Source organism: Balearica regulorum, chromosome 3 (assembly GCF_011004875.1).
Source record: "Balearica regulorum gibbericeps isolate bBalReg1 chromosome 3, bBalReg1.pri, whole genome shotgun sequence".
NCBI classification, from domain to species: domain Eukaryota; kingdom Metazoa; phylum Chordata; class Aves; order Gruiformes; family Gruidae; genus Balearica; species Balearica regulorum.
In genome coordinates this window covers 4,451,771-4,477,246 of record NC_046186.1, presented here as the reverse complement: position 1 = coordinate 4,477,246, position 25,476 = coordinate 4,451,771, and the positions used below count along the sequence as shown (strand labels likewise).

At 43.4% G+C, this 25,476-nt stretch overlaps 1 protein-coding gene across 10 annotated transcripts in view; it reads right to left on the bottom strand.

The window, feature by feature from the left end:
- The window catches only part of PKHD1 (PKHD1 ciliary IPT domain containing fibrocystin/polyductin), a 272,265-nt gene extending 251,563 nt beyond the window's left edge, over positions 1–20,702 (bottom strand). For 8 of the 10 annotated variants that reach the window (XR_012834978.1, XR_012834977.1, XM_075750415.1 and 5 more), the window contains exons 1-13: positions 20,477–20,702; positions 17,042–17,213; positions 15,846–15,923; positions 14,285–14,429; positions 13,218–13,317; positions 9,397–9,454; positions 7,950–8,028; positions 5,664–5,738; positions 4,392–4,456; positions 3,731–3,770; positions 3,076–3,146; positions 1,065–1,166; positions 659–754 (exon numbers count right to left, since the gene is read on the bottom strand). Coding sequence is in view for 8 of the 10 variants with exons in the window: in XM_075750415.1 (XP_075606530.1) it covers positions 659–754; positions 1,065–1,166; positions 3,076–3,146; positions 3,731–3,770; positions 4,392–4,456; positions 5,664–5,738; positions 7,950–8,028; positions 9,397–9,454; positions 13,218–13,317; positions 14,285–14,429; positions 15,846–15,923; positions 17,042–17,093 (961 nt within the window). In the remaining 2 variants the exon portion in view is untranslated. Of the gene's footprint in view, positions 1–658; positions 755–1,064; positions 1,167–3,075; positions 3,147–3,730; positions 3,771–4,391; positions 4,457–5,663; positions 5,739–7,949; positions 8,029–9,396; positions 9,455–13,217; positions 13,318–14,284; positions 14,430–15,845; positions 16,052–17,041; positions 17,214–20,476 lie in introns of all 10 variants that reach the window. The other 2 variants (XM_075750418.1, XM_075750419.1) reach the window with 2 other exon arrangements.
- Between the last annotated feature and the right edge of the window lie 4,774 nt (positions 20,703–25,476).

Below are 25,476 nucleotides of genomic sequence, written 5' to 3'. Positions count from 1 at the left end.
CCATCGCCTGTCTGCAGATGGTGGGCTGAGCTCTCCACCTTGCCTTTCCTTGCTATAGAATCTCAGAATGGTTTGGGTTGGAAGGGACCTTTTAAAGATCATCTAGTCCAATTCCCCTGCAATGAGCAGGGACATCTTCAACTAGATTAAGTTGTTCAGAGCCCCATCCAACCTGGCCTTGAACACTTCCAGGGAGCCAGGGGCAGCCACAGCTTCTCTGGGCAACCTGTGCCAGGGCCTCAGCACCCTCACATCGAAGAATTTCTTCCTCAGATCTGATCTCAATCTCCCCTCCTTCAGCTTAATGCCATTACCCCTTGTCCTATCACTCCATGCCCTTGTAAACAGTCCCTCCCCAGCTTTCTTGTAGGCACCTTTAGGTACTGGAAGGTGCTATAAAGTCTCCCTGGAGACTTCTCTTCTCCAGGCCGAACAGCCCCAACTCTCTCAGCCCATCTTCACAGGAGAGGTGCTCCAGCCCTCTGATCATCATCATGGCCCTCATCCCTATCAAACCTAGGAGAAACTGGTTTGATGTTGAAGTAGACAGCATTTTGGAAAGTCCTGTTACTTGATTGCATTCATCACCAAATGATTTCTGCCCTCCATTTCCATGTGTGCTTGCTTCTTTGGACCTTCAGTTATTTGAATACCGTACCTGGCTGGGGGGCACCAAGCCTCCTCCCCTTGCCAACAGGCTCAGTGGTGCATCTGATTTGCTGGGGAGAGACGTGCTTGACTTTACAGGGGACACCTGGCAGCAGGAAAAAGAGACAAATATGCTGTGTGAGACTTGGAAACACAGCTGAGCTGCAGCATGAACCCTTCTTGTTTCCAAAAGGAGTCAACACTTTGCTAAAAGCTTAGGTTTGTACTTTCAAGCAAGCAAAATTATTCGTGCCCACAGTCAGAGTAACTGGACTTCCTGATGGTGAGTCCTACAACTCCCGCACTAGTATCCATGAACATTAGTCAGGGTTTGTGGTCAGGGCCATGACCACTGTGTTGAAAAAAACAAACAACAACAAAAAAAACCCCCAAATTTAACACATTTCTGCTCTTACCTGCAGCAGTGACCTGCACCGGCTCCTCAAAGAAATCCCCCGTAACAGTGAGATCGGTGCCTCCTCCAAGACTCCCACCAGCTGGGAACACAGAGGCTATTTCTAGAGAGGAAGGAAAAGGGGAATCTGTAAACGAGCGTTGGAAAGGTTAATCCCAGCCCTATTTCTGTCACAGCCAGCACTGCACTTGCACTCTTTCCAGCCGTAGCAGGCTCCTGTGAATGAAACAGGCATCTCACTGATCCTTCCCGGGGTTTTTTGGCAGCCGCTGGGATTACACCAGGAATGAACAACATGGATAACTTGGCCGCATGACAGGAGAAACACTGTAATTCTTGCACTCTTACTTAGCAGTGTCTGCATCTGTCATGCTCAGATTGCAAACCGGTATATTCTGTGCTATTGAGCAGGCCTGCAAAAAAAGGTGGAATTAAAACTGGTTTAATCCTTTTGACCTTGTCTGACTCACTTCTCAATTTAGCCTGTAGGTTTAGGCGTTACCACGCTTTCCAATTGTCCCTTAGGCTTCAGGGACAAATGGAGGGAGCTGAACATCTGACTGTACACATCATGACCAAAAGAATCTTTCAGGATTTTCCCTGTTATAGTCATGCCCTTCCATACTGGAAATCTATTTTTCTCTTTGATGACATTTACTGACTTTGCACTCAGATGTCCTAGTTTAACCACACAATTGTACTTGTATAGTTCTGAAAAAAGATGAATAAAAAGATGAGGGAAGTTTGTCCAGATCTGCATTTTTTCCCTAATTTATCTGATTTATCTAATATCTAATTTAAACTTTGCTTTTACAATACTGGCTACTGTCAACTGCAGTACTGTCTACTAGGTAGATCTGGCAGATTTGTTTTCTGCTGGTTTCTCTGCCAATAGCCAACTCCATTCAGTGTTATTCCATTTTACTGTGCTTTAATTTGTTAATAAAATTTGACAGAAAATTACCCTCCTTTACAAAGTTATTTGAATTTATAGGTGAAATAAGCTGTATGCCGTAAAGATACAAAATGCAGACATGTATATACTATGTTCTAAAAAAAAAATAAAAAAATTTGTTATCTCTTGAACCAAGCTTCCCAGATACAACGCATAAGAAAATAGTGCATCCTTATACTAATTTCAGCCAACTTAACCACAAAAACTTAATGAGACCTTACTGAGGACCTGTGGAGGTGAACCCAGTGGTCTTTCAGCTTTATGCAACCTCTGATTAAGGTCAAAGGCTACCCAGTTCTCTGCAGTTCCTGATCCCCTACTTTGGCTGTTGGGCATGTGGCTTTGTGCAATCTTGGACACTGTTTTCCCATGACCCTAATCTTGAGTGGGTGCTCAGGATTTCACTGTCTGGTGTCTGCAATCTAGCTGGAAATGTCACATGCAGGTTATTATTGTTATGTACCTTAATTATTATATTTTTTTTAACTAATGGTGCAATAACCTGCCATTCACCATTTATCCAGAACTCACTTTTTTGAGTGGCTGAAGATCATCTCCTTGTAGCTGATGTGAGGTCCATCTCATCTTAAGACCTGCATTTCTAAAATCTCAACCTTACTAAATAGAGTGTGCTTTAAGGGGAAAAGGTTTCTCTAGATGCAACATCTCAAGTCTACAACTCATATTACAGGAAGAGGAACAATAAAGCAACATCATCACAAATCCTACCATACTGCTGTTCTCTGGCTGACTGTCTCAGGTTAGGCTGCCCAAAATAGAGTTCAAACATAACCCTGTCCAAGGAAAACTGGGGTTGTACCATATAGCCCATGGCAGCACACCCGGACTTAATACATAAATCTGGTGTTCCTGAAATTTTTGATCCGCAGCTTTTTGTGTAGTCAAGCCCATGCTAGGGGAGTGGCACACCCAAAACGAGGACGCAGCAGGATTATATCCTTGGGAAGACCAACAGTGACAGGTCTTTTCTTAGACCTGCTGGGACTGCCAAAAGACAGTGCAGGGAGTGAGGTGGATCAGTACAATGCATTTATACCTGAATGTGTTTGATACAAGAAAAGCTCCTGTTTGGCACTGATGAGCCAAGCACCTTTGTGTACTCTTGACCTGCAAGAGAGAGAAAATGCCTGAGACATCCTTGGCCATTTAAATTAAAGTAGACCTTCTTTTGGCAGAGCTGGACCCTTGCTCTCCAGAGGAACAGTGGAACACTTCTACAAGGACCAGCAACACCTTTCTCCAGCACATTGAGGCACTGATTGAAGAGACTCCATTATATGGCTGAAATGTTTTATTAGAAGTACTGTCCCGTTGTAAAGTATGGTTTTGACACTATCAAAACTCATTTTCACCTCCTTTTATGGTTAAATTCTTTCCCATTTGAATGAAGAGTGAAAAGTGAGGTGGAAGGATTTTATTCAGCTAGATTTAGCATATGACTTATGCTTTGGGCACCGAAGCTAAAGTATTAAAACCCTAAAGTGGAGATGCTTTGGAAGGAGGAATATTCTCCCTTTTCATTCCCAATCTGATGATCATCATCTCAAGATAGCAAAACCTCATTTATAAGCAATGAAACATAAGGTTCAGTAAAATCATCATGCACTTATCTTGGACTCGAATTCAGCTCTGTCCCCATGCAAAACCACCAAAAAAAAAAAAAAAAGACAGGAAAAGATTCTTTTACTCACTTTCCTTTGTTAAACACGGAGAAGCTAACATTGTGGGACCCTGGAGGAGAGAAAAGTAACATGCTTTATAGCAGAAGCATGGATGGCTCCTACCAAACCTTGTCCAGGCATCTTGGGCCTGATTCTCCTCTTCCATACACTTTCCTTACAACAGTGTAACTGTGATCATCTTTCCCAAGCAGGAAGCTTGCTGCTCAGACAAAGCCTTGGAAAGAAATCAGAATCTGCTTCAGAGTGCTGAGATTAAAAAAAATGAAAGGGATCCAACCTCCTACAGAGACCATGAATAGAAATGGGCATCCAACTTCTTCCTCTCTCATAACAGACCAGTAAAGGGAAGCTTCATCACATACAAGAAAGAAAAAAGAAAAAAAGGTAATCGAGCAAAGACCCCAAACCACATTGTTGCTGTCAGCAATGTTCACTTCATCTGTCATGGTTTCCCTTGAGCATTGCACTTCGTTTTCTCCAAGGCTCTGTAGAGGATGCAGATCACTGCAGTGGCTGTGTTGAAAGCCTTGACATGAAGCAGGTTTTTCTGGACTCAACCCTGAGACAAATTCCTAACCAGAGACAGAGCAGGAATGCGTGATGGACACCCTCCCTCAGCCTTCTGGAGCTGCAGGAACAAATCCTTGCTTTTCCCCCTCTTTTCACCAACCTATGTGGTTCCCTTCCACCCGGCACTGCAGGGTCCCCAGTCCATCCTCTGTCCGAATAGGGTAGCTGTGGAGAGACAAAGGACTTTGCTAAGCCTTGTGAGCAAAAAGAGCAAAATACAGTGAGAATCATCTGACCAAAGACATAGATTTACACATCTGAGCTAGTCACACTTGGCTCCCTTTGGAAATAAAGGGGAGAAACAGGTGAAGCGGGAGAGGAACACCCCATCTTCCCACTCACCATCAGGAGCTCAGCAGCTTTGAAGGAATCCTACTGGCAACACCCAGCACTCCAGATTGGCTCCTTTACCCTTGTTACCAGCAGGTGATCCTGCCGGTGACTTTATGAATCCCCATTTGAAGCAAGACTTGAGGGGAGACAAGCCTGGGCGCAGGGCGAGAGTGAATAGGACAAAAGTGTTTCCCCTCTACTTGCACCTCTGCATGTCCCTAATCCATAAGTAGGAGCTGCTAGCAATTAAACTAGATACACTGGCATTATATCAACCTTCTGGAGCCACGGAACAAAGCAAGTCCCACCAACTCACATTTGCATACAAGTCCCCATCCTGGGAGGCAGGAGGAATTTTACAGTGCAGTAAGAGGACCTCCTGATGACCCCAGGAGTCTTAGCACTGACTTCTACAGGAGCAGGTTTTTCCCCTTGCTCCCTGTAAAAGCAGCCTCCCTTTTCCAGGCACCAAAGTGCATCATTCATAAAAGAAATGCTGCTGCAGAGTTGGGTTTTTTTTCCCATAATTCAACAGAGTGCAAGAGCCATCAATCTAAAGGGTCTCCTGCAATTTACAGAAGACAAGAATACATTAATACCAATAAATGGACAATACTGAGGCCCAGGCACCAGAGCCTGTCTGCTTATGCTGTTAAATTTTTAGAGCTCTATTTGCCCAGTTTGGGCTCAGGTCAGCTAATCCACCTTTCAAATTAGTGTCTATATATGACTGAAGACAACGCATTGACCGGAGTCATTAGGCAGCTTGGCAATGGCTACCCTGTTTTGGAGTGTAGTGAGTTGAACAAATGTGGCCAGAGCATAGTGTATCATCTCTGGTCCTGCCTGGTTTTAGCTAGAGCCGCAGAAACAACAGCCCTCACCCACCCCATCACAGACCACATGGTCAACTCTCCATGGTCCCTCTCCATCTCAAGCCAAAACAGAAAAGGTTCTTCAAAAGCCAAGAAATTTTTTTTTGCACAAGCTGTGCTGAGCCCTTGCACCAACACAAACCAAAGGTAAATCAAGAACTGACATGCTTCCAGCTCGCCTGTCAGCAAAAGAGCAGAGACTGGTCCATCCATCTCCTTCTGCCATAAGGATAGCAGGTCTAGGCAAAAAAATAAACAGGGAAGATGAGATACGATACAACAAAGTTTCATAAATGAAATCCTCATTTTGTTAAAATCAGCAGCCAATATTTTCAAATGGGACAGGAATTTCTTCTCACTTGTATGCAGCATTTATTAACTTGATAGAAAACCGGACAAACCCTAATATCTTACCTCTTCACCTGCAAAGTATATTCCCCAAATACCACAGGAACTGCAGCTCTAAAAATTGTCACAGGACCATCTTTGAGATGCCCATTCTAGCTCTGAATAACCAGTCCCTCTGTCCTGTAAGGAACGGTTGGTAGTCTGAGCCCTAGAACGACTATACCCACCCTTACACCTTTCAGAAGTACCAGGCAGCACAAGTACAGCATCATGCTTGTACAGCCATACCCCTTCAAGATGCAGCTCAGTCATTTCTTTATTTCATTGAGGAAAAAACACTACAAGCAACCTCTGCTAGGAATTATCCAAGCTCCTAATAGCAACTTCAAGTATGGTCACCTTAAAGAACCATTATGGCAAGGGACAACTTCCACCTGAGAGGAGGAATCAGGTGGGAGCAATAAATTCACAGTAATTAGCATAATAAGCAAAGGTTGGCAATGATTCTTTGAGAATTAACAGACAATTAAGGAAAATATGCAATTAAAACCTGTATTTCAAACACTTTGCTATGACTCATGCTTCGGAGTTTTATGAGGCTTTATTAAGAGTCTGCTTTTATTAATACAGCTTGCTGATATTGAGATGCCTTTCCTTTTAAGGATGAATAGAAAAAAAATTAGTGTTGCAAAATGTTTGGTTCAGCATGACTGAATCATTGCATCCCATACAAAGCAAGGGTGCAGAACACACTTGGAAGTATAAAAACAGTTCTCTTTTTCGCTCAAAATCCTGAATCATGGTGACTGAGTGACAGACTGCTCTGGTCCTCACTTGGTGTGTATTTACTAACACACCAAAAATGGGCAAAAGAGTCATGTGAAGTTACAATGTGAACCTGTCTGGTATGCTGAGATTTTGAGGCCATTTCCTTTTTGGCAATAGGGAGGTTAAGCTGTAAATGAGTAATCTAGCAACGGAGCATGCAGGCACGTCCAACCTGCAGCCAGGCAGAGCAGCCTTTCTTCCCACTGATCAAAGGTTTCATGGTTCCACTAGAGGCAGGTAAAACAATAATCAGTATCGAACAAAGAATGCTAATGTGCATCCAGTGGGTAAAAATGTATGGCTGAAACAGGTGCAGCTGGTATGGCAGGAATCTGCACTGAACTTTCATTCACACCAGCAGAGAATTTAGTTACTTAGCAAGGGACATTTCCATTCAGCCTGAGAAGCAGTTAAAAAGCATGTAGTGGTCAAATATCTGCTGCTCCAATTAGAATTTCTAACTACTGAGAACATACACCTTCCCTGGTTCCTGAAATGATCCTCAAAATGTCAGCACAGTAACTACAGAATAATAGTTTATCTTTAAAATACTCACATGGGCTTAGTTCTTCACTGCCATTGACACATGTGCAAGGAAATAATAATTCAGTAGTATCTGAGAACACTTCCATGCATATGGAAATACATGTGACAGACAGCAGGTCAGCGTTCATGCTCATTTTGGATTCACTGTGCTTAAAGCACTGCTGGCCTATAGCAAATTTTTAAAATCTACCTGCTTTGCTCTGTTGCACGTAACCACAGAAGCAGCAGAAAATAAAAATCAAACCTTCCTTGAGAACAAGGAAGTGACCAGAAAGGGTTTAAAGCGGTGAACAACAAAGCTTTTTGTCTCAAAATACTTCTGCTTTGTCTGACTCACCAGAGCATCTGTTTCAAACTAATAGTTTTTCTAAAAATGCAAATGGAAGGGAAAATTTATTTAACTTTTAGATTCTGACATTATTTTAATTAGTTAAATTTTAATTTGCTAGCCAAAATAAAATCTACAGCAACCAGACGCAATTACAGTACAATTCACACTGAGCTGTGATTGACTGTGCTGCCAGTAAACAAACCAACTAGCTTAATGGACCAGTTGCAATTAGATTAACAAAGTTTGCTGGAGCCCAACTCATGAGCTGCAATAAACCACAAAGGAAGTAAATGGCAATTCTGGGCCAACTGGTTGCAATTTATTGCTGTCAGGGAGGCTGATGGAAGAAACCAATTTACAAGGATTGGGTCAGATAGCAGCCTATATATGTAAGTACCCATCAATATAATCCACATTGAAGTCCAACGTCTCATATCTTCCAGCAATTGTCTTCCCATGAATCTCTATTACATGTCCTGTTTAAAAGAAAATAGAAATTGAAGAAAGTCTTTTTAAAAAAGCAGGGAATTTGCATTTGCAAATTTTGTGAGCTGAATAAAAGAAATTCTTGGGGTTTGCAAATTTTGGAGAGAGATGCCCAACTGGCTGCACTGATGCGTACTCTCAGCTTCTACTGTAGTTCAAGGTGACTTTGCTCTTAATTCACTTTTCCCAAACACACATCTTTATTTCCCACAAAAAAAAATCCATCCCTGATTTCTTTTAGCAGACCTCCAGAATTTGTACTGAGAAGACATTGTTCTCAACTCTTTTGTTAAAGATATTCTAACCCAATTCCCCTGTAGAACCTCATAAGACAACCAAAATGATGTCATTTGTACACTAGACAGGGTCAGGGTCTGAAGAAGGACCTCAGTATGTATGTGGCCAGCTAAATTACTCCACCCCCTTGGCCATACTGAGTGACAGCTTGGTTCAGTTGCCTACACATAGATGTCTTATATCGTTTGAGGCACCCTATCCTCCCACTGTGGCTCCAGAAAAGGTCTTCCTGGTCCTGTGTCATATCTACCTGCTCCATGCAACTCCTTCATGCTCCAGGACATCTGAAATATCACTAAACAGTTTGTATTACTCATGTTCTTCACGGACTACACAGAGGTCAAACATCCAGCTAGGACATGGAAACCTCCATACAGGCACCCTAAAGCAAGGTGTGAGAACCTGGAGCTGAACTGCACCTGAAAATATTTGGAAATGAGGCATGGACTAGATTTAGGAGCATCTATGTGATCTAATCACCCAGGTACCTCCCTGCACTCCTGAGACCAAACAGTTTTGATTAATCTTGACTTTGGAAATCACCATTTCAATCTTCTCTAAAGAAGCTTGGACATACAAACAGAACAGAAATAAGGGAAAAAAAAGTCTTCCATACCCCAGTTAACTGTTCAGACCAAAACCAGTGGCTGTCTTTTCATGTAATATGAAAGTCTGAGCTAAAGCCCTGTTAACCAAAAGATCTGTATGGCAGTACAATATCACCTAATAGTTAATTCTTCTTAAAATTATTACTAAATAATTAGGGTCAGATGACTCAGGAGTTGAAACTGATTAGACCTGAACTGCCCCAGTTGGTCTGAAGAAAATAAGTACCAAATAACCTGGTCACTGTGCATTACCCATTTCTCTTGTACCCTGTGCTGTAGACTCTCTCCCCCCCTTGTGCAAATCTGTTTTCCTGTTCAGCATGAGCTTGGACATTAAGTTCTGGAGGTGTTCATTTTAATCCCCAGCAAGACAGATCCCTCATAAGGAGAAAGACAGTATGGAACATCAAATAATAATTAAAGTGGGCTCCAGCTTAAAGAAAGGTTCTGTACCTGGGATGCCAGATGGTGGATTAATTTGGTAAACCACAGGTGTCTGCACAGCAGAGAACTGCAAAGAGAAATTTGTAGTTAAATGGCAGTCATTTTCACAGCAACCCAAGAAGATCTGATTACACATTGCTTACAACACAGTTGGCAACTGCGGTTCAGAGACTCACACTTCAGATTTGATCTTTGAAGCCGAGTCCTGTTCTGAGAAGGGAGTAAGCACAATATCACCTTCTTGCTTCCTCTGCATTCAGAGTATGGCTTATTGCCATTTTTGCATCCTCTTTGTGCCCAAATTGGCCAGCCTGGCTTTAGTCAATTCCAGAAGATATGATGTAATACACTATAAAATTTCTAAGTCATACTTTATCTGAACTAGAGTCTTCCATTTTATCTGGCATTATGGCACCATTTTTCTTCCCAGTAATATACTCTTAAAAACTATTTCTACATCACAGAAGTGAGATACTTCAGCTAGTCTTTAGCAAGGTTGTTGAGTATCCTAAAGCAGTGTAGCAAAGAAAATTTTTGCATTCGCCCATCTTAATGCAGTACAATAATCAGAGGTGTCTTTGGGAAAGCACTACCTCTGAGGAAACAGCAAGGAAATACTGGAAAACTGCTATTTTTTACTTCAACAGAGTCCAAGAAGGAGCAGAGAGATTGTGCTTTGAGGCAAGCCTCTCAGAAGATGGGGAACACACAGGGACAATTTCCAAGTGGAGGAAGGTCATCATCAGCCTCTCAAAGTAGCTGAGACATGGATACCTGAACTGGTACATGCTTTGTCTGCATTTTCAATGAGCAGAACAAACCTTTTGCCCCTCTTCTCCAGTCTTCTTGACTAAAATCTGTGAGACTTTTTAACCAAAATTACTCTAGAAACTTTTTGCCTAGGCTGACACCAATCAAATGGCATTGTGAGTGGGAGCACTACTCATTGGTCAAGTGTCCAGAGGCACACATGGTCCTCCACACACAGTTAGCTCACATGGAACCAATATTTTCTGTAAATGTCCCTGTCCCTCCCTGGAAGATGGACAAAACAGGACAAAAATAGATGGCTTCAGCAGCTAAAAAATACTTTATGTCCAAATCAAGCATCTGGATCCTAGAATTGGAGGAAGTAAAAACTCTTTGGATGTGTTTAAGAAATTCCTGCTGTGGATATGGAGTTTCCTCCAGCACTTGAGGTATTATCCAGTGCTGGGTTAGCTGAATATCAGCTTGTAACAAGCTGATGCAGCTGAGAGCACGTGGTCTGGTGTCAGTGGGAAGGTACCTGGACAGGCATTGAAACAGAGCTGGATGTCTTGGGAAGGCCACGAGGAGAGTTATGGAAAGAGGAGGTGGGCTCTTGGACTAAGGCTATACAAGTCAATAAAATAGCTTGAAACTTGTTATTTGGCCCGGGAAACAGCATGGCTTATATCCATGCAGGGAAACTCTCCCTCTAAGCCAAAAAGAATCATAGAATCTTTAAGGTCGTAAAAGACCTCCAAGTTCATCAAGTCCAACCATCAACCCAACACCACCATGACTACTAAACCATGTCCCGAAGTGCCACATCTGTGTGTTTTTTGAACACCTCCAGGGATGGTGACTCCACCACCTCTCTGAGCAGCCTGTTCCAGTGCTTGTCCACTCTTTCGGTGAAGAAATTTCTCCTCATATCCAATCTAAACCTCCCCTGATGCAACTTGAGGCCATTTCCTCTCACCCTGTCACTAGTTACTTGGGAGAAATGACCAACACCTACCTCACTACAACCTCCTTTCAGGCAGTTGTAGAGAGTGTTAAGGTCTCCCCTCAGCCTCCTTTTCTCCAGGCTAAACAACCCCAGTTCCCTCAGCCCCTCCTCATCAGACTTGTTCTCCAGACCCTTCATCAGCTTCGTTGTCCTTCTCTGGACATACTCCAGCAGCTCAAAAAAGAGTGGCCTGACCCCCGCTGTCTAATGGGAGCTGACTTGCTATCACTCAAAGCAGAACAACCTGAACCAAGGAGCAGCAGCTAGGTGATCCCAGGCAGTGCTGAGACCACATCCTGACACTGCCTTGTGAATACAGGCACAGCCTTACATTTTACAAGGAGACATTGCTAAAACCACTTCACTTCTTTATTCCTCATATCTGCTCTGAAAAATAAGAGTAATGTCATTGTCTTTCCCCAGGGCAGCATTTGACACTCTGGAAAGACATATCATTATGTGAAAAGCAAGGATCAAGGTATTTAGGGGTCTTGGGCTTAAAGTGATGCATAAAAGGACCTGGCTTGTTCAGATTTTGTAAAATCCATTTGTTTCTCTGCTTTCTTAGGAGCTACAAATACCTCCATAAATCTAGCCTGCAGTCCTGCTAGATGGAAACAGGATTTAGTCACAGAAGTCATTAGCTGCTCGATTTCATTAACCTTACAGAAACAGTACATTTCCCATGTGTCCCCATTCCCAAATTCACCCATTTCTCAGAGCCTTCTCCACACACCTTCATCCTCCCCACCTTCTTTTTGAGCCCTCTCCTGTCCTCACTTGTACTTACTGATGCTGCTGTCAGCTCCATAAACAAACTCATTTGCTGAATCGAATCAAAGACATCATTGCATATGTGGGGGTTTTTCTGAGCTTTCTTTGAACCCCATTCCCTTTCAAAGCTCAGTCTTTGCCTTCTGTCCTCCTCATGGTCATGTTAAAAATGAACGAGTAGCCACAAACTCCCTCCAGTGATGGCCACTTCTGAGAAGCAAAGGCAACATCACGCCATACCCCAGGCTGGAGCTGATGCAGAGAAAAAAGGCAAAACAAAACTAGGGCCACTAGCTGACACAAGTTTTCCAAGCTGTTCAGACTTGTTGCTGCCTGCAGCAGGCTTTTTCAATCTAATGTGGAGGCAAAATTAATTTTTAATACACATAGCTCCCAGGTCCCAGTCCCAAAACAAAGAGACACATTGTGTTTTATTTAGCTTGGAATGTGCCTCATTAACAGCATCCCCTGGTGATTTTTCATCAACTCTCTAAGCTAGCTGAACCACCCAATGACTCTTCGGCTTTAATGTGCAATTTTCTGAAAACACTGGGTTTTCTTGCTCGATACTCAAAGTTAGCACAGAGGTGAAACTTGACTTCCGAATGCATCAGGCCTCATCCTGAAGCACATAGCCATGGTTAAGGATTCTGCTCTATGAGAGATCCTGACACCATCATCATTAACTGGTCTAATATGACCATGCCCCACAACCTCCTGAGACAACACGCTTTGACATTGAGTGCCAGAGGAAAAATACTGGTCTGGCGAGTAGTGAGCTCTCAAAATAACTGAGCAACAGATACAAAATCACAACTGAGGTCTGAGCTTTCCAAATCTTGCTCATCTTAGGTGTGGAGAGCCATCCTAGACCTGGAGAGATGTCCTTTCCTGGAACCAGCTGTGCCCATGGGAGGTATTCTTCCCCATGGTTGCCTGTCCATGCAGACTGTTAGCTGCCACCCTGCAGAGCTTGATGGTTAATACCAGAAGAAGCTGGCATAGGGTCTTCTGACACCATAGTGCCTTCTGACCATGTGGCTTAAGTGCAGAGACAGATTAACTTGGACCAGATTTTTGATTCAAAAAGATCTCTTAGATCACCTAGTCTATCCAGTGCCAGACTGATGAGTACCTCGATGCACCTAGTTTTAAGGGACAGAAGGAGCATCCTAACTTCTTGTCCTGACATACAATCAATCAGACATATACTATCAGACATATACAGGTACTGAGTCCAAATTTTGACTTCAATACCTTGAATTTTTTATCATCACTTCTATCTTTGCTTGTTGGTTACCTTGAAAGTATAGTTTTCTTTCTCCACTTCAGTCAGGTTGTTTATTACGTGTCCTTTAAAGATGACCTCCACATAGTACAAACCCTCCTGGGGTGAAGACCTAGGTGGAAGAAAATGTGTTATATTATTTTTATAAGGATTGGATTTATTTTTTAGGAAATGCCAGGTCCTTCACAGGGTCTCCATTCTTAGCAGGTCCACTGAGGCTTCAACAGAGAAAAAATTTTTTGCGAATCCAAACTTTACACATATGAACCCAAACTCAATTTAAAAGAAATATGAAGGCACTGCAAGAAATTACAGTTAAGCGCAGAAGGTGATAGGACTACCTCAGAACTCTATCCAATTTATACATTAATGCAAAACACAGACATGCATATTAGTGTTCATTAATACTAATGAATAATTGCTATTCATTAGTATTAAAATAACCCAAGGCTACCTGGATTTACAGGGCATCTTGATCCTGGTTTGTAAATTAACACTGCATCCTTAATGCACACACTTTCTCAGCACCGCATTCAGGAGAATTAACTCCCGACCAAATCACAGCAGCAAGAGATGGAAGAGCCCCGTTAGGGTCACTCTTACAGCCTATTGCAACATCCCTAATCTTCCAGTCAAACAATCATCTTTAAACTTATGACAGGATGGAAAACAGGCAGCTTAGGTTGCCCAGCTGGTGCTTGAAAACATATTTGCTTCCCACTCTGCCCATAACCTCTCTATCATCTTGGACAGGTCAAAGACACAAGAAGCTAGTAAAATCCTCCTTGAGATTTTCTTGGGAGTTTTGCATCTAAGAATTTGATGTCTACAAACCTTTGAGGATCCGAGTCTAGCCCCTCCAAGAAGTGTCACTGACTCTTATGCTAGCTAGCCTAGAGCTTCATTGAGTTGAAACAAGGATAAATGCAACACAGCTCTGGAAGTGGTCAGGCGCAGCCACAGAAGCAGCCATAGGAATTCCTTAAACTCCCAAACTGCCTGTACAGACACTGAAAGCAAATGAGGATCCTACCAGGCACATGGGAAGGTCTTAGCCACACTGTAGTCATGGATCATACCTTGTTCTGCATCTTATAGTGGATAAGTCAAAATACACTGGATAGACATCACACGGCAACCTGGGCAGATCTGGATTCACCAGGGACACCTCCAGCTGGGACCCACTGGCTGAAGAGACTTGTTCTAGCTGGTGGGATGTTGAGCCTAAGTAATCAAAGTCAACCAGAAGAGCTCTGTGAGGACAGGATTGCTCACAGTCACACAAGATATAAACATTTTTGAATGTGCAACCCAGCTTCTCTTTAGGAGCAACACTGAGACCCTCTAATCAGGTTTTTTAAAATGATGTTTGTATATATTTCATATTAAGACCAAGTTCATCCCACCATGCAGCTGTGTGGCTTTTTTTGCCAGTAACACAATACTTGGTCTCTTCCATATGTAAATCTGCAAAGATTGACAGTTTTGGGGAGCTTGAATCACCTCAGCCATCTGGAAGAAACATCGTGCCCATCAATACGTAAAGCACCTACAAAATTAGTACCATTTGACACTATCTTTGCAGTTGCTGATGTCTCGCATAGTTTTGCTGACAGGACGTCAAGTTGGCCTGTGCTGCAAGGTGGATCTGCTTAGCCCATTTCTTTAGAGTGACCTGTCCAAAGGATCAAAGACTTTTAATCTTCAGAAAGTCAAGCTCTATCTGAACATAAACTAGCATGCTTAACTTTTGTAGCACAATCAAATACAAGTAGAAATGAAGAAGGTTTATAAGCAACTCTCCTTTTGCTCACGATCTTCACAGGTCATTTTAAATGACATCAGTGGTTTCCTGATTTGCAAAAAACTGCACATTTCCTCCTGGTGCCAGGAAGGTTTTTTTCCCTTTTCTCCCAAGGCCTGGCTGTCTTCCCCCACTCCCCCCCAAAAAACCCCACTCTGCTTGAATGGTGAGTTCCCAGCTGTGAGTGTGTCTCCCTGCCACACAGTGCTCTTGGGGAAACATCTCACATGAAGACATGAGCTTCCTTTCTTCCCTCCATTTCATCGTCTCTATGGGAATGCACGATATTCAGAAAAACAAGACTGATATCATTCATCATAGTTATAAATGACCAAGTGTCAGAACTTGAGCAGCTAAACTGAATGTACAGCTGGCTCAGAAACCAACTCTCTTCCCAATGAATCGATACTCAGCACCACAGAAAATCAGGCCTAGCTTTGTACAGCTGGTTTTGGGCCCACAACATATCAATTTCTGTGATTTTTACTCAGATCTCATGTTTATCATTAGTGTTTTTAAAGCTCCAGCATCCTAGGACCTATGAACAGATGAGACTTTCAGATTTTCTAAAAAAAAAAAAAAGTGACAGGGAAGAAATTTCTAGCCCAGTATCTACAAAAATAAGGTAAAAATGTGACTTTTCTCACCTAGAAAGAATTTAAAAACCAGCAACCATCAGCAATAGCTTTTGAAGCAACAATTTCTAGTCGATTTCATGTTATAGGTGCCACAGCCCATGTATCTGTTGCTTAAGTTTGTCACTCCAACCACAAATCTCAGAACGGAGCAGATTCTCTGTTACTTTGACACGCACTACATAAGAATTTAAAACTCACCGTCCAGGGTAATAGTAATCCACGTTCCTCCAGCGACGCTGCCTTCTTGGGGCTTAATGAGCAATCCTGTAGCTGTCACTGCAAAACCAACCCAGCTACATCAGGCTGAAGTATAACACAAACATCTAAAATATCTCGTTCAGGACAAGATATAGTGGTCTGACAGCTGTCCTCCCGTGATCCCACTCTTCATCTCATTTCTCCTTCTCAAGCATCCAAAGTAGTCATATCACTCATCATTTTCCCCCCCAACTGTCTCCCCTCTGTAATAGTCCTGCTTCCCCTCAGGATGGTTTTGATGCCTTCAGGACTTGGCAAATTGAGCTACAGTCTGAGCCTCCTGTCCTCTTCAACAATCAAAATAAGCACAATAAACCTCATGTTTAAACCTCCTCCAGCTCTCAAAGAAACATGTTTGCTCACTTCTGTACATTGTTCCAAACTTAGGGTTGCCCACAAAATATATCGTTTTCTGGCTCCCAGACAGCCTATCCAACCCCTTCTTGCTGAAGTCCTTAGGAAAGAAATGCAGGACCGGAAAGGAACTTCTGCATCGTGATATTAAGTCACATGTAACCTGCTATATAGTGCCTTTCATAAAGACATCAAAGTCTTAAGGTGATTTAGGATTTATTTTGGGGACCCTGATCCTCTGAAGCTAATAGAGATGAACCAGTATCTGGCTCCTTTTGTTTGTAGCAAAATATCAGAATTTTCCAGGAGTCCTTTTACCATGATAACCAATTTCCTGTTTAGCATTTCAGGAGATTTCCAGCTCCTTAGATGCGTGTGAATGCAATCTCACCAAACACCAGTAGTCATCACTGAAGCCAAATACAGGACATATTTGCATCATGAACCCTTAATATCAACATGCAAACAGTGACATGACTATCATAAAGTGAATGAAAACCAACAGACCTGAGATGAGCTCAGGGAGAACAGGGACAATTAACAATAAATCCAGACAATTAACAATAAATCCAGAAATCTCCACCGACTAGGGAAAGAGTGCCATGAAAAGGCTGGACAACACCCTGTATGCTGCAGTCAATATCTCATACCATTCTACACCTTTTAGAGATGCTTCCCCATGTGTCTCACTCACAATCAGTCTGTATCCAACCCAACAGCACTGGATTTTACTGCTGTTGTCTCCAACCACACTGGTCATACAACACCTCTCTATCACCCACCTGCAAAGAATATCAGCTCAGCACTCAGCAAGGATGATCTCCAAGGCTTCATCTTGAACTTTGGATGGGGATTTCACAAGAGACTGGCTCCAGGATCATGACTTGGGGCCTTAACACCTTCCCTGTAATTTTAAAACAAACCCCATCTGTATTATTTCTTCACATTGCAGACCTGTGGGAGCAATAGTCTGTGGTATAGCAGACAAGATGGACCAAAAGGTGGAATCACAGAGAAAACACTGATTCACCTCTCAGACAGCATAAAGGATCAATATATTGCAAACGACACTCTTCTTCTTCCCACCCAACAGATCTATATAGAACATATGCCCCTCCAAGCAGACTACTTTCCAGCCAAGCTCAGGACAAGCTCCTCACCACTGGGGCCGTGTTTCTGATTAAGTGGTAGGCACAGGTGAATCAGTGAAAGCAATTACAGGATTTAGAGCCAATGATGTTAAATTCTCCTAGCTCTGCACTGCTTTGTGCAAAATTGTTACATCTATTACGTTAAACTAAATAATGCCATGGTCATTCTCCAGCTCTGAAAACGAGTGACTTGACTATACTAAGCTCCAAACTAGGAACAGGCCATGCTGTGTCCTGAGGTGTGCTTAGGAATTGCTTGGAAGAGCACTGGTAGACTTGATCACAATGGTGCTGGGAATTGTTGTAACAAATTCCTTGGTCTTATTTCATAGAATCGTAGAATGGTTTGGGTTGGAAGGGACCTCAAAGATCATCTAGTTCCAACCCCCTGCTGTGGGCAGGGACACCCTCCACTAGCCCAGGTTGCCCAAAGCCCCATCCAACCTGGCCTTAAACACTTCCAGGGATGCTATCATAGAAAGTCATATCACACATTCCCTTTATAAAGTCTCTGCCAGGAACTGTTCTAACATTTCAAAATATAGACCATCAACTTTACTGCCTTCACTCTGGGTTTTGAACTAGTATGGAAATAACTATGGGTCAATTAATTTTTCCACATTTTAAATGAGCAAGAGCCTCCAATTCTCACCAGTGAGCACAGAGCCTGGGACACCCTTACACAGAACATCCCTTGGCTGTTAAAACTCAGTTCAGACCACAAAAGTCCCAGGCATAAAGATAAAATCAAATGGCAAGAAGATAATTTAGGATTTTGGATTGTTTTTATGGTAGGAGGTAAACAGCAAAAATCACAATCACTGTACGAGGCACTGTATAATCAGTAATCTCAAAGTGAGAATCCATGTCCCACATGGACAAGAACAGACTTCAATGTTCTTAAGGCCCTTCCTCTGCAAGAATGATGGTACCAAGAGCTCATGTGTTCTTCCATGTAGTGGTCTTGCTCTATTCGCTATGTACACTGCATTGATTCAAGCCCTCTCCTACACTGGTGAGTGCCTGTCAGGTCACCTGAGAAAGCCTAAAGAACTATCCATAGCACTGTCTGCTTTTTTGGCTTCAGTAAGTGTCTGTAAGACCCATCAAAATGAAGCCATTTGAGTTCATTAACACCTACATTTAAAAAGAAACTAAACCAAAGCTCACTATTATAAAAAAAAAGGGGGAGGGGGAACAACAACAAAACACCCAGGGCTGGTTCTTTCTTTGCTACTGGTACCATGGTTCATAATTGCTGATGCTTTCTGTTGTTTTTTAAAGGACTGACATACACAAAGAAATGGTCTGCGGTCTATAAGCACAACGTGCTCTCGGACATTGACTAGAAGATGTGATCAACTTTTGTCCAAGGGCACTGGATATTGTTGGGGCATTGCACATTCCATACTTAAGAGGGAAAGGAGGGAAAAGAACTTGCTTCTCCTGTTTCTTTCTATCTGGTCTCTGCCAGATAAAGCAGTGGAGTTTCAAGACGGTGAAAGGCTGGAGAAGAACCATCCTCTAAAATCAATGGAGATCAGAAATAACTGTTCAAGACTGGGCAGCAAAACACTTGGTGATAATGGCAGAAACAGGGGGGAAAAAAAAACAAACCAAAAACCAGAACAAAGCCACATCCCCATTTGTTGTGCAACCCAATAGAAGCAGATCTGTAGAGCAAAACAATTCATGCCAAAGACCCAACATCCACACTGCAAGGATTTAGTGGTGTTACAACAGCACTAGACCTAACCTAGTCCCAAGGACTGAACATGCAGTAGTGGCTGGAGTGGTTTTTTGGTGCATATCTTTCTGTTTGAATTTATTCAGAAAGATTTCAGTCTGTTCAGTGAGACAGTTCTGTGGAAAAAAAAAAAAAAAAAACCAACAAAAAATCAAACACCTTTTCTGGAGATGAGAAAACTTGCTTCAAAAGTGCACTCCTGGTCTAAAATGAACATTAAAGGCAGATACTATAGAGATTCTGGTGCACCTCTCCCTCCCTTAGTAGCAGGGACTTTTTTGCAGAAGTGAGAGTGAAACGTACTGTATCCATAGTGGACGTTCAAGAAACCAAGTCTGCTGGTGGGTCGTCTAGAAAAGGCAAGCCTTAGAGCAAAGCTGACTGTTTTTCACATGCTTCCCCCTAAAAAAGTTGATGTTGCTTTTACCATAAATATGGCAAATATAATCCAAATACTAAAAATAAAGGTCACGAAAACTCAAACAAAAAGCTTCCTCAGAGCTGCTGGGTAAGAGCAGGGATACACAGGGCTGCACAGTGGAAGAACTGTGGATTAGCACCCTAGGCAAGATGCAACAGAACAGTGGCACTCAGAGGTGAGAGTTGGGCAGAAGTTTTAGTTACCCTACAACTATGACAAACACACTGTCCCCGTAAAGCCAACTGCTGCAGCCGTTACAACCTGCAGCACAACACATGCAAGCCAAATACACCTGGAAATAGAAGAGCTGAATGAAGCCTGGCCAACACGCACCATTTCAGTTGGCTGCAATGCCTTCAGTAATCTGCACCTTCAATAACACATCAGTTCTGTAGCATGCTTTAACCTAAGGAAAACATACTCCAGGTCCCTGTTCAGCTTATTCAAGTTAGTGGCCAGCCTTACCCGTGAGGAAGCTGTGGGTAAGAGGTAAATGACCTTTCATAAGAGTCCATAGCAGAGTAGCAAGTAAAGGGCATGTGTTTATAGTCATACCTGATAAATGTGACCAGCCAGCAGAAACAATGCATGCATTCAATATCAGGCATTTCCTACTCTTTTCCCTCAGATCCAAACACATGAATGGTTTAGGCTAGAGTAATACAGCAATGTAAGACACTGAAGTAGCAATAGCAGCTTCTATTACCTATTGTACCACAAGAACTACTGCAACTACTTGCTCTATGTTTCTTACATATTTTAAAATAACTCCAATTTGTAGGGGTCAGAGACCAGAGCCCTGATGCATGTGAACCTTGCATTTCAAAGCAGGCACATAAAAAAAATAATTTAGATTTACTTTCATTGTCCTTACTGGACTTTTCCTAGTATTACTTACCTTATTCGATTTGTTCTTCTTCCACTCCTCCAATGAGAGAAGTCCAGAGGCTCTTATACCAGCATCACTGCTCCATCCCTTTGACATCAGCTCTACTGCAATTTTCAGTCTGAGGTTGGGTTAGGTGCTCAGTTCAGTCCCCGTGTGGGTAACAGTCATGATGTGCTGGAACCCACCAGACTACTTTCTCAAAAGGCTCAATGCCTGTTGCAGAAATCTCAGAGCCATCCATTGGGTATGCTTAATTATTAACCTAAGCCACTTACTGATATTAACTGTTTTGTTCCAAGTCTTTAATGACCATAATTGGACTAACCTGGAATTGTTCTTCCATTGGTATATGACAAGATCCTCCAACAGGAGGATGGTGAGTCTATTTTGTCCTCCTTTTCCCCCACAACATGACAGAAAAACTGATAGAACAGTTTCTTGATATACTGATATCCAGACGGGGAATGGCTTTCACAGCAAGTGGACTTCAAGGTTTCCTTATATACTCTTAATTAAATTTTTCCATAGCATTCCCAACAGTGTCTGCATTTGGCAGGAATTCTGCCCAAAGGGTGTTCAGATCCCCTACCACATCTCAAGTACATGCAGTGCCCCTACAGGTCCTTACACGATCAGTGGTGGAAAAGAGTGCAGTGGACTTACACAGCGTTATCAATCACCCTGTGGAGAACCATGTGCCTCCATGGGCTGCAGGGAAGACCCAGCTCAGCATACATCAGGTGCTCACTAGTGTGAACACCACCCCTACTCCCACCCCTGCACCCATCTATTTGAAGTCTAGATGGTTTCTGATGGAGCCAGCAGAAACATGATGGGTTGCTGAGCCCCTGAACTGGTAGGGATGCCTTCATGGAAGTTTCCACTGAAATTCAGAGGAAGGTCTCAGACACCACAGCATAACTACAGTTTAATGAGTTACCATGCACCAGTCAAAGAGCAGCAGTATGTATACATGCTCTTACCTCATCCCCAAAGTGAGATGAAACAGGCTCGGTCATTTTTCCTCAGCCTCAACTCAGAGACAGAGTGGCACAAAGTTACAGGCAATCAACCTTCAGGGACATTCTGGAGCTCTGCCCAGCAGCGGAACCAGTTGTGTTTGGTTTATTCCTAGGTCAAGCCCCAGTCTCTCAGCTGCATATAGCCAATGATTACAGGAACCAAATGAAAGTTAACTCTATCCTGGTCAGTAGTCTACACTCAGTTTACTTATTAGCCAGAATTACACTAGAAATATGGTTAGAAGGAAGAGCAAACTTGAGGGAATTCTCAAAAAAAAAATTATTTCCAAAGAGACAGTTCAAAAATGATAACTTGAATGCAGCAGGCAGAGCCAGATGCTGATAATAGGATCCACTGACAGCTCAAAATGAGGAGATGTACCAGGTCCAGGGTCCCTCCAGGAGCAAGAGGAGACAGGGCTGGAGGCTCAGCTACAACATGGGCCCATGATCTAGCTGGAAGGCAGGACTAGAGATGCAACCAAAGACTAGTATTCCTACAACATAGCTCAGAAAGGGACTACAGGCCCAAAGTTGAGGTTAAATAGGGTTCCTGAGCCATGGGCAGGGTGTGGATGGGGGTTCCAGGTGAGGTTGATTGGGGCTGTTAAAGGTTTATTGCTGCACTCAGGGCCCTGACATTTCTGCTCCCAACATACTCAGTCACTTAAACTTTCTAGATCATAGTGAGCAAAAAAAAATTAGTTAACACCTCTGTCATTCTGTATAGCATTTTGTGATCCACTGCTAAGGAAATGCTTTACGGGGGAAATTCTCAACAAAATGTCCTAGGTTTGCAGATCCAAGGATCTGACTGGGATGAGGACTTTATTCTTTGCAAAAATTCACAGATTAGGTAAGATACCGCATAGGGAAAAATCTCTTTGAAGGAGTTGAAATGTGAGAAGAAAGAGGGAACCTGGTGAAGAACATTGACCTTAGTGACTAGAAACAGAGATCCATAATTCAGACTAGGAGAGGAATGGTTGAGTCACACAGGAGTCTTGTTGTATGAAGTGTAAATACTCTCCCACTGAAAGCTGATGACCATGTTTAGGTCCAATTACCTACCAAAGAGGAAAGCAGTATAGTTTGATGAGTAAGTGCATGTTTGTGTGCAAGAAATTTTTTTCCTAATGAGTGAAACATTGCCCAAAAACATCACCTCAGGCCATCTGGGGTTGTTTGTTTGTTTGCAGTTATTCATTTAGAGGTTGCAGATTTTAAGCATATGAGCAGAAACAGCCTTATAGACAGGCTCAGCATGGGGAATCTGAGAATTCATTCGCGTGTTGCAAACACAAAGGGCACAGAGAAAAGCAGATGTGAGCAGTAGCTCTTCGTCACTAGGTGGAAGTATGGAGCCGTTGAAGACCTGTGTACCACTTGAAACACAACGGAAGGCCAGCCAAGCTGTCTCTGCCTGACACCCGTCCAGGACAGATTTCTGTTCATCCCTTGCACTTGAGGGAAGGGCCATGATCCAGCAGACAGAGCACAGGAAAAGGAGATATGGGACCTATTCCCTGCTCTTTCACTCACTAACACATTGATTTGGGCCAAACAGCTCCATCTTCAAGTCACCCACATGTAAAATGGGGATGGCAGCGCGCTGCCCATGAGGCCTTTTGCAGGGCAGGTGGTCTCCAAGGGAAGGAGCATGGAAGACATTAAGTTTCCCCAGGACTTGCAGCCTTCCCAGGATGGAAGAGCTTTGGAGAAGCCAGGCGAGGACTTACCTCACACTCCCCCAACAGTCACACGGCGGCCACCTCGCAAGAGGAATGTGGCAGTTGTTGAACACCACATGGCATCACCCAGCTGAACAGCTGAGGGGAGAATAATATGGGATAAGGCAAGGTTCAGCGATTTTGTCTGCAACTGCTCAGGAGCTCGCCTCTGTCCTCCCAGCCCTGCTGGTGCATGCACTGCTCCACACCAAGGACACCAGCCTTTCCTGCCAGCTCCTCACCAAAGACAGACATCATCACAAGGGAACGATGTGGGAATGCTGCCTGCACTCACCATCCCTGCATCCACACCTATAAGCAGACCACAAAACACCCCAGAAGAAAGCAAGCCTAATGGGTCTCATGATTGCACCACCAGCATTGTGTTTTTCTTGGACATGGCTGTTATAAGCAGCCTCCCCTCCAACACAAGGTGCGCCATGCTGGACATACAGTGGGGAAAAACAACATGAAACTGCTTGAACTTAGAGACTCAGTCCACACACAGGTCTTGGAGCAAGGTCTGTGCTTTCCAGCTTGGCATTGTCAGTAGTTAGTGTCCTCTTCCAGCCCTTACCTATTGCACTTGTTATCTCCCCAAGCAACCTGCAAACCGTGTGCGCCCAAGAGAATGGGTATCCACTCACACCATCAGCCTCCTGCTGAAATCAAATCAGAACTTCCACAAATACTGAGGATCTGGAGCAAAGCTCCCAGACTTGGAAGCTGAAGAACATTTCAGCACTGCCCACAGGCCAACCTGTGCCTCAAACATTGTGGCTACATCTGTGAGTGGAATAAAAGCATCGAGGGCTTGGGTATTGCATCTCCATTGGATCACAAAGTGCAAACGTGGTCCCCTGCATGGCTTTGACCCAGACCAGCTCACGTTTGCTGAAACAATTCCCAAGGATGGTTCGGAGTCAGCATGGCTGGCGCCTGCTCCCAATGAACACTGTGGACTCTCACTGAATTTTTGACCCTATTTTTGAATGTAATAGCATTAGTATGGCTGCAGGAGCAGTAAAGGGACCCTGCAAGGTTGGCTCCCTAGTAAAGATGTAGCGTGGAAGACTTTACAGGCTAACGTGTCCTGCAAGGGCAGCCCCTGCTCTGGCTGTGCTGCTTTGTGCAGAGCTCCCATCAGCTGCTCTTTCTTTCTATTAATACTTCACTTTTTGTGTATTGACACAAATTTCCTAGCAACCAAGGTCACAAGTGAAGGTGCTAAGTAGCTGGACTGATTAATAATAAATCCTGGGGTTTGATGTCTTTTTTCTTGAGAGGCTTGTTAGACACCAGCAGGCAGGGTGCTGAGCTGGGATTTCCAAGGGAACCTAGGGGATTTGGATACCCTGCTCTGATTTAATTTCCCTCTCTGAATCCCAGCCTTCCTCCTTCTGGCCCACAGCATCCAGCTGGGTGAAGCTACCCATGGGAAGGTGAGTTGAGACAGTGCAGTAAGGCAAAGCAGGGGTCTGGCATCTATCAGTCATCCTGAAAGTTGTTCCCTGGGGTCCACAGGGGTTGGGTTTCTTTATCTGTAATCAGAATCCAGTGGTCTCCATAGGCCAGGTAATAACTCTCACTGCTATCAAGTCCCACCATGCAGGGTGGACTGCATCTACTGCCTCCTCACTTTCTTCAGCCCTGAGCATCATTCAAATGGGATCAGCATCACAGCCTTTCATGTCTGCCCTCACCAAGCCACTGTGTTTGGTCCTGGGTTTGCTGAAACAGGCTGAGCTGCCCGCTGTGGTGAGAACTGTGCCCATCACAGTCCTAACCACAGGAGTAAAGATGAGGTAAACTCCTTGAGATTTTGGGTGTATCTTATATTTTAAAATAATACATAGAAAGTCCCATCTTTCTTTCTGAGTTTCAATGTACTTAAGTCACAAATCACTTGTGTCTGGATGCTCATATGTAGGGCAAGAAGAAGCCAGGAGTGTGCAGAGGGATTTCAAAGCAGTGTCTGGTTTTACCACCTTCAATCCATCGTTAAACACCTTAGCATAGAAATCTGAGTATGAGAACGCCAATAAAGCAGGTTCATGAACATTCCCCAAGTCAGGAGAAGAAAGAAGCCCCTAGTAGGTCAGGAACGACACTCAGATCTCCTTATCTTTACTCTGGTGTTTCAGGCACCGGGCCATAATATCCCCAGCTGAGCTGCTCCCTTGCCTGCCATGATTTACACAAGGTGGGGTGTCGAAAGCAGAGAATATTAACACGAAGACCGCATGACCTGATCTAG